Source organism: Hyperolius riggenbachi, chromosome 7 (assembly GCF_040937935.1).
Source record: "Hyperolius riggenbachi isolate aHypRig1 chromosome 7, aHypRig1.pri, whole genome shotgun sequence".
Taxonomy (NCBI): domain Eukaryota; kingdom Metazoa; phylum Chordata; class Amphibia; order Anura; family Hyperoliidae; genus Hyperolius; species Hyperolius riggenbachi.
Genome location: NC_090652.1, coordinates 261,571,970 through 261,581,851, shown reverse-complemented (window position 1 = coordinate 261,581,851; position 9,882 = coordinate 261,571,970). Strand labels below are relative to the sequence as shown.

Below are 9,882 nucleotides of genomic sequence, written 5' to 3'. Positions count from 1 at the left end.
GCTCTGGTCCACGCAATTACTGCACTTGTGCAGCACTACTGTGCACGTGCAGAACGTTCCCAGGGACGGGAGTGCACCTGGCCTTGCCACATATGCACAATGAAGCTTAAGGGGGCTTAAGGAAGCCCGGGGAAGTATGGAACCCGAGACATTTCTTGTCTCAGGTTCCCTTTCAATTTTTCAAACATAAAATAAAACAGTGCAATATATTAAAAAAGGGTATTTTTTAGGAGTGGAAGGATGGATACATTTTTTTTATCTCATTTTCACATCAGGTTGACTTTAAATAGTTGCTTTGGTTTGACTCTGTGCTGATATATGCTTAACAACAATATCTACCCCTTAGAAATTCAAATAGTATTTTATTTTAAAGAGAAGAACAACAATCATACACCATTTTTGGCCAATATGACCATTACAAAAGATCCTTCAAAAAATGTAAAAATATACATTCGTATGACAATTATTACAAAACTGGGAATTATTTTAGATAACCTAAAGTACCGTACAGATCAGGGTACCATGCATTCACACTAAGGCGGTACAAAGGCACTGAAGACCTCCAATCAGCAGCGAGTCAGCGCAGCCAATCACATTTCACCTCTATCAGTTCAGTGCAGTCAGCAGTTCTAGACAATGATAGCTGGTTGGCTGGTACAGAATACAACATTTTTGCAAGTTTCTCATGTCTTACCGACCAGTCCTAATAGAATGAGAATTCCAGCTACCTTAAAGAAAGAGTGGAGTAACATTTCACTCAGTCAGTGGAAACAAAAACGTGTCCATTTGCGCATGGTAGTACCGTGCACGTTACCGCACAGCTGCAGCATGGCCGTGCTAGTACAAGAAGGGGAGCGCAGCCAAAAACTAAGGAGGCCCGGCCAGCGATGGTGGGAAATGGGAAACCTTTGTGGACCATCCAGAGGCTTCTCTCTTCTTAGGAACCTTTTTTTTTTCTAAATTCCTCTCAGGTCTGCTTTGGAGCCTTATTCATCATTAGGGATGGCAATGCTGAGGAGAACTCATGGAGAAGCATGTGATCAGTTTGATCAGCTGATAGATGTGTAAGGCTCTGATTTGCTGGTCCTGACCATGCGTTAAACCAGGAAGTCATCACAGCAAATCAGAACGTTACAAATATGTCATCTGATCAAACTGATCACCTGCTTCTCCATGAGTTCTCTTACGCATTGCCATCCCTATAGAGGAGGTATGTTTGGATAAAGATTGCATAGGTTAGGTATCAGGTTGCACAGTGTATGGCAAGCAGAAGTCATTACATTTTAGACAGCCGAGCTGTGTCATTGTACAACTATGCCTTCTAAACTGCCACATGAAGATATCTGGAATGACTGTTTGGGACAACACTAAAGGTGACCACACACCATACAATTTTTTTAAATATCTGTTCAATTCAAGAATAGAAATCAGTTTTTCTGACTGATTGTAACAATTCAAAAATCTGACCAATGTACCACACACCTATGTTCAATTTTTCCCCAATCATGAATAAAATAACTGAAAGCTCTGACAATCTATCCCACACACCATACAATTCTAGATAAAGTTGGTCTGAAATTTCCAACATGTCCCATCTCCCCCCAAAAAACGGGAAATTCGGATTTATTGATCGAAAAACAAAGAAAAGCTCTTTTTTTTCCCAGACCACCGATTGTAATTATCGAATTGGCAAAAAATTGGATCTTTTAATTGTATGGTGTGTGGCCACCTAGTTACACTGGAGCGTTGCATTGCATAACCTGTAAAGAAAATGATTGCAACACAATGGGCTTGATTCACAAAAGAGTGCTAACTGTTAGCACGGCCGTTTTCGCCTGAATTTTCGTGTTTGCGCGCGATTGCGAATTTTCACGCGCAATTAAACGGAATTTTCGCCTGAAATAGTTATTGTTTTCGCGCGCAAACGCAAAAATTCACGATCGCGCGCAAACACGAAAATTCACGAGGAAACGGCCATGCTAACAGTTAGCACTCTTTTGTGAATCAAGCCTAATGTAGGATAAAGTCATGATACGTATGTGATGGGATGCATATAGTGCATAAAAACTATGCTTCACTAACTGTAAACTCGCACTTGCCATCCGATTATATTGTCCAACATAACGCAACATGTCATTGTGAAAGTAGCCTTACATCTATTGATCTAGCGATTATGGGCAGATTCGACAAAGAGACAAAACCTCAGAGAGAGATCTGTCGGCTACCCATACACCGCAGGCTGATTCCTGATCTATTCCAGCATGACATCTCTCAGGAATTGCCCGCATCCGCAGCCTCCCTCCTGTATAAATGTACCCCCACCATACAGTGCCCATCCATCTTCAGAATCCCTTGCTCTTCCGCGTGCTATGCGCCGGCGGTGTATATACGGCTAACAGAACAGCAGGGGAATCCAAAGGAGGATGGGCACTACGAAGTGGGCGAAACAGGACTGGTAATGTATCAATGCACACACGGGCAGGGACAATGGGGGAACAGCACTGGGGGATTTATGACATTCGTCGATCGTCCCGATATCACTCGCTGTTTCCGCTGCGCAACCGATCTACGACGGCAGCCCAAACTTTTGCAGCATGTTCGATCGATATATACAACCAATTTCGGTTAGAAATTGGTCGCATTGTCAATTGGGCATGCTCTTTGCAGCACCGATTTTAATTCGATAATCATTATCAAATCGGATGGTCGATCGGCCAACCGAGTTGAGCGATGTATGGGCACCTTTGCTGTTTTATGTAGCTTAACATGCAGCATGTTACAGAGTACAGAATAGTCTTTTTACACTCTTTCAGAAGCTATGAAAATGAAAGTTTAGTGTTATTATAATTGAAACATTACATTTAAGAGGTCCATAAATGTCAGCAATTCTTGTTAAACCTGCTGCACAAATTGGATATGGGCCAATTTGGCCTATGGAAAAATTCTGACTCCTCTCATATCCCCACTTCTCTAACTTCCTGCTCTACTGACAGATTTCAGCCCAAATTTCTGCTCCCTGCTGGATTAGTTATAAAAATCAAGAGAGAAATCCAGTCAGATGTTCACGGAATAATCACAAACCTGGCAGTGGCATTCTACAACTAGCACAATAGGTAAAATGATGGGAGTCACTCCCTTCCTAAGACCATGAGAATCAGTACTGAACGGTAACACATGGACATTAGGTTGATCAACGATATGCAAGTACTTCTAAGTTGATGCAAATGTATGCAATTTCTTATGCAAATATATGCAGCTTCAAAATGGACTAATCAATTTAAACCCAGGTTTTAACCTCTTTGGCGGTTCAATTTTTTCGCCAAGGAGACTGCATTACACTTTTTTTTGTTATTTTTTTTTTCTGTTTCATGTAGCTAGCAGCTAGCCGAGTGGTAGCTACATGAAACACCACTAGAGGGCGCATGTGTCCCTCTAGTCCGATCGCCGCCGGCAACAACAGCAAACAGGAGATTGCGTATAGAATGCAATCTCCTGTTTGGCTTCTCCTGTTGCCATGGCGACGATCGGAATGACATCATGGACGTCAGTCGACGTCCTGACGTCAGGCGCACCCGATCCAGCCCTTTGCGCTGCCTGGGAGTGATTGGTCCGGGCTGCGCAGGGCTCTGGCGGGGAGGGGCCCCCTCTTCCGCCGCTGCGTGCGGCCGATTGCCGTGCGCCGCCGCCGATCAAGCTGTACGCATGGCTAGCAAACTGCTAGCTGTGCGTACAGAACTTTACAGAATTTCAATCGCCCCACCACGGGCTGAGATATCCTCCGAGGCGGCTTACCCAGAGCTCAGCTCGGGGTTACCGCTAAGGAGGTTAATTGATTGGCCCATTTTGAAGCTGCATATATTTGCATAAAAACCTCAACAGGATTTTATTGGTTCATGTTCAAGCTGAATACATTTGCATACAAAGTTTGCATAATGCTGCATTAACTCAAATTATTTGCATCTCATTGACTATCCCTAGTAGCAAGCACTATAGTAACGGCTTACTTTGACCTATCAAACAAAGATGTTTTAGGTCCCCTTGGGCCATTTATGACAACAAAACATTTGTAAAGCACTTTACTTCCGTTGGACCCAAAGCACATAAATCTACATGTATTGCAGATTTTGGGCTAAATCATGCTTATGCATGGAAAAGAGTGTGAACACTTGTTGAGAATGCAACTGTGTATCTATGCCACATGGGAGGACTGTTCCTATTCCAGGGGCATAGATATACGTACCTCGTCGTGTTGCCATTGTCCTTGCAGACTGACCCCATTTACCAATGTACGTGCCTGTGATCAATGAGATGCCGGTGGTCATTGACAAAAGTGAAAGTAAAGCATACACGTGTTACTTCCTGTAATACATGTATGCAGTAAACAATACACACTAGGAATAAAGTAGGGGTGACATCTAGAGACCAAATATTAAAATGACACCTACATAAATCCCATTAAATAAAAATACATAAAATAACCCATTAATTAACCCCTAACCTCCCCTCCCATAGTTACTAAAATAAAACAAAACAAAAAAAAGTGACATTTAAAAACAATACATAGTTATCTTAGGGACTTTTCAGCTTTTTGTCATGATGGTATATTACTGTTATTTTTGCAAATAAGGGCTTGTAATTAGTGATGGATGCAAAACTGAAAAAATACACTTTAATTTCCAAGTAAAATATTATTGTCATACAGTGTGATAGGGACATAATTTAAACGGTGTAATAGCCAGGACAAATGGGCAAATAAAATACGTGGGTTTTAATTACGGTAGCATGTATTATTTTAAATTGATAATGGCTGAAATCTGAGAAAAAATGATTTTTATTTCCATTCAAATGAATTTAGAATAAAATCATTCTTAGCAAAATGTACCACCCAAAGAAAGCCTAATTGGTGGTGAAAATACAAGCTATAGATCATTTCATTGTGATAAGTAGTGATAAAGTTATTGCGAATGAAAGGGAGGAGTGCTGTAAGGTGAAAATTGCTCTGGTCCATAAGAAGAAAACCCCTTAGTGGTGAAGTGGTTAAACAACAATAAAAGATATTTAACATTCCAAGTAAAATTCAAATTTTAAATGAATGTTACTGATGAATGATTAAATCTTGGTGTAGTTCCTTCAGTATACAGTACATCACTAGTTTTCCATATATTAAAGGAATTGTACCTAATAAAAAAAACGAGGGTATTTCAAAAGTATGCTAGAAATCCGGATCGTTATAAACACTGGAGTGCACCTTACATATTAAAGTAAACCTGTCATAAAAACTATGTAAAACTATACTGACAGTGCAAGAATATTCCTATGACTATACAACCTACATCGCCAGCACCCATTAAGTCAACCCTACTGCCCCTGGCAAAGTCTGTATGGACATTCCAACTAACCGAGGGCTCAAACCCACTAGCAGCTTTTTCTAACTGCTAGTGATTTGAAAAAGCTCTTGCTATTGCAATGCTTTCTGGAATTTTTATAAAATCCCATCGCTCAAGTGGGATCACACCCATAGCATTACATTAGCAAGAGCTTTCAAATCCCAAAGCGCTCAAAAAAAATCGCTTCTAGTGGGTTCCAGGCCTAACAGTGGAAACATAAGCCACCCTCCTTCTCCCTCAAAATGCAATACCTGAGCAACTTGCTGACACCCAGTGCACTGTGGGAAAGGTTGGCATGTCCGTGTTCCATAAGGTATTTCTGGGGAAAGTGTGTGTGTGTGCGTGCGTGCGTGCGTGCGGGGGGGGGGGGGGGGGTTGGCATCTGTAGAATGAAAAGCAACGTATAGTATGCTGGCTCCATATGTGGTATTTTACTGAACTAAAATGACAGTTGCACATTTCAGTAAATCTCAGAGGCTTAAAAAATAAATAAATAATTAAAAAACGTAAGCAATGCCCCCAACTCCACAAGAATTAAACACATCCCTGTGCTAAAAACAAAACAAAAAACAAACATTGCTAAATGGAGATGCAGAAGGTGCTGTTCCAACAATCTTTTGCTTACAATGGGGGAGAGTGCAACGTCCATTGAGCTGAACTGGCTGTATGCGGCCAGAGGAAAGATGGAACAGTGGTCATGTGACACCCTTCTATTATCAGTAAACAAGAATGCAGCATTTGTAGATGGTACAATGAGGAAAGTCCCCGACTGAGCTAGACTGGGACTACTGCGCATGTGCAACCCTGGCCACACGCCTCCTTGGTCACTCTCCTGTGGCTGGGAGCTTTATGTGCCTGTGCAATTACAAGCCTTAACTAGTGCAGGCGCAAAATGCTCCCAACTATGGGGGTGCGACTACGCGTGCGTGTGGCCAGGTCCTTATTGTTCTTATTGTCGCAGGTACTCTTTAAAGGAAGAAAGAAACTGCAATACCACTTATGCCATCATGCACAATCCACTAATAGTATTAGTGGTAACTTGGCCATAAACTACCCCTGCAATTAAATAAGCCCCATTTAAGCCCTCAACAATCTTTGATTGATTGTTTGCACAGTACTGCTCGTTCCTTCAACTGTTGTTCTGACACAGTCATAAAATAGTTCCAATGAAGGGGAACCTAATATATATGTTTTTTTTTTATCTAAGACCCTGCCAACTAGGTGGTAAAGCATTTTAGAGCATATTTAGCCTCCTACCTAAAGAGTAATCCCTGTTTAATACCTGTATCCTCCCATTCTACCAGCAACTGGTATACACCCCCTCCCTAAATCAAGATTCTTCAACATTGTTATCTTTATTACTCATTTAAGCCTGGAATACACACACACACAAACTTTGATAGGCCAATTTTGCCACTTCCATGTAGTGTGAGAGTTTACCAATACAATCTACAGTATGTATAGTATTTAAAATCTGTTAGCCCTCCTACTTCTCTGAGGTGCTAAAATTGGCCAAAGTAAAATTGGTCAGGGATTGGAAAATCAAAACAGGGGGACTTGTTCACACTATGAGCGTTTTTTTTTTTTTTTTTTAAGCGCTGGCGATTTTAGAAATCATCCTAAAAGCTCTTGAGCAATGATTTCCTTTGAGACTGTTCACATGTGTGCATTTTGATTTAACTAAAATCGCAAACGCGCTACATTTACCATTTTCTGAGCGCTTTGGCTCAATGGAAGGTATAGAGAAATCTAAAATCGCTTGAAAAAGCACTTTGTATAGCGATTTCCTGGGAGCTTTTATAAATAAATACATTGTATTTATGTATTTCCGGGTACAAGAGTTCAAGTCAGGAAGTGAATAAAAATTATCGCTGAGCAAAAGCGCTTACAAAATCGCTTTTCTAAGCCCAAAGTGCAGGGAAAAGTGCTTAAAAAAAAACTGAAATAAATCGCTAAGCGCTTGCGATACCGATGGCGATTGAAAATGTGAACAAAGCCTGAAGGTGTGTAGCAGGTTTTAGTCTGTTCAATCACAATTCTTCGTTTTTGCACAGCTGGAGAAGCAGGAAATGGGTAGAGCTGCCTATATCTATATATCCCAGCATGCATCTTGGTAGACATTATCAAGGCTACATAAATCACATGACCAAGAGGCCCAGGTAAACATTTTGAACCTTTTTTTTTCACCAGAAATGGCAAGGAAGATGAGAGAAAAAAAGGTTGGGCAATGACTAGCGTTGCCGCCTTCTATTAGCAGATGCAAGGTTCAACTCTTGGGTTTAGGACGGTTTGAAAAGTGTCACGGTTTCAACTTACATATATCAATAGCAGGCCTTAACAGTGGGAGGAGCCAAGCCCGTCCCACGTCAATTCTCCAAGATGACAAGAACTGGCCTTGTCCATTGCAACCATATTTACACATTCATTTGGAACTGCTGGTTAAAAAGATAAAGAATCTATTAAAAGACATTGTGGGCAACAGAGCTGTGACACGCAAGACATCTGCTGCTCATTCTCCAGTCACACCTATAAAAGTCCACCCCTTTTATGTAGGTTATGGCTTGTTCTCTTAAAAACAGCCCTTTTTTGTATTAAAAACAAGTTTTTTGTTTTTTTTAGTTACGCAAGTACAGAGCAATAAAATGCATAATGGTGCTTTTCCTCAGATCACATCACCCATAACCAGGTACGCTTTTTTTGTTGTTTTTTCCTCCACAGTCCATGTAAACCATCAGAACCTTCCACACGGCCTCTGACCTAATAACTAATATGTAAACACACAGAGGGAAATAAAGGCATTAAAAACATTCTTTGGCGTCTGTAGCTGATACAAGGTCCGGAGTGTTCCTTTCTTGAAACAACAGGTTTTTTTTTTTAGTCTTCAGTATAATTTAAGTCAGCTGCGGTTGCATAAAAGTTACAGTGTATCCTCGTCACAGTGATAAAGTAAGAACAGCCCTCCTCTTCTTCTCTTATGTGCTCTGTCGGAACATCCATTGCTGGAACGGGTCAGAAGGGTCACAGGACACGAGGTTTGGGTTCGGGCCATTGGCTGTAAGGCACTTCTTATAAACAGCGCTGTACAGCTGTCCATCCTGCAGGGGGAAAAAGAAACAAAAAACAGAAGATTGATTTTGTTCAGCCTAGAAAAACCATCCTAAAGCAAAGCAGAGCTGTGCTGAGGGAGGACGGCAACCTTGCTGTAAAATACAAGCGGTCTTATCGTCATGGTGACCCTCTTGAATAATATAGCATGCACATTGTACGAGTTTGAAGCCCCTTTTACACTTGGCCGCTTTATTTGAGTTGCGTTGCCCTTTCTGCATGCACAGCAGTGAAAGTAAATTGGGGTCCAGCACACTTAACCCGTCGCCTTGTGGCAGAATTCGATTCGCCCGTGACCCGCCGCAAACTTTTACTGGATAACTTTTATCATTAAATTTGGACTATTGAAACAATCTATACACTTAAAGGAGCACTATGGCGAATAATTGTAAAATTTAAAATATGTGCAAATATACAAATACGTACATTTTTTCCAAAGTAAAATGGAGCCATAAATTACTTTTCTCCAATGTTGCTGTCACTTACAGTAGGTAGCAGAAATCTGACAGAAGCGACAGGTTTTGGGCTAGCTCATCTGTTCATGGGGGATTCTCAGGGATTTATTTATTTTCAAAAGCACTTCATGAATGGCAGTTGCTCTGACCAATTGCCAAAAAACTTTGTAGCGAGCAGGGAAGCTGGCCTGCATCATTGTTTAAATCCTTTTTAGGGAATATCTTTATAAAGAAAAGCCTTGCTGAGAATCCCCTATAAAGGGATGGACTAGTCCAAAACCTGTCACTTCTGTCAGATTTCTAGATTTCTCAATTTCCAGAATTCTGACAGCAACATAGGAGAAAAGTAATTTATGGCTCATTTTACTCTGGAAAAAACTTACTTCTTATTTGTCTAGGTTCGCACATTTTAAATTTTACAATTTTTCGCCATAGTGCCCCTTTAACTTCTTTATACCATGCTGGGAGCAATATAATCGTAAGCTGTGCAGACTAGAAGGATATAAGAGGAAACAATCAAGTTAAGGAGAGCCCTTGTGGAGCGACACACGATTTGAGACCTTGTAATCTGGGTCACTCAGGGCCCATTTCCGCCAATAGCGGTGCAATCATCGCAACGCACCGCATTCGAAATGAAACCAATGCAAGTCATGGGAGTAGTTTCCATTGAATGCGAATTTTCATTCGCGATCCAATGCGACCCGGGAAAAGAATAGGATGCATGCTGCAGATTCTCGCAGCACGCATCCAATGCCCCTTAGCGCTAATAGGAAGCCGCATCCGGACTTCCCGGAGGTGAAACGGAAGTACCCACGGCTGGATGCGATCATCACCTCGCATTATCCCGCTAGTGGGAATAAACCCTTACTATCTGGTGAGCGTGACATTAATCGGGGTGGTGGGCACTCTGTGATGAGTGGAAGTAAGTTTGGATC

At 41.4% G+C, this 9,882-nt stretch overlaps 1 protein-coding gene across 2 annotated transcripts in view; it reads right to left on the bottom strand.

Annotated features, from left to right (window-relative positions):
- Nucleotides 1–342: 342 nt before the first annotated feature.
- LOC137524999 (polypeptide N-acetylgalactosaminyltransferase 3-like) overlaps nt 343–9,882 on the bottom strand; it is a 95,811-nt gene continuing 86,271 nt past the window's right edge. For both annotated transcript variants that reach the window (XM_068245614.1, XM_068245615.1), the window contains exon 11: nt 343–8,482. In XM_068245614.1, coding sequence (XP_068101715.1) covers nt 8,360–8,482 — 123 coding nt within the window. In that variant the 3' untranslated portion in view covers nt 343–8,359. The remainder of the gene's footprint in view (nt 8,483–9,882) is intronic.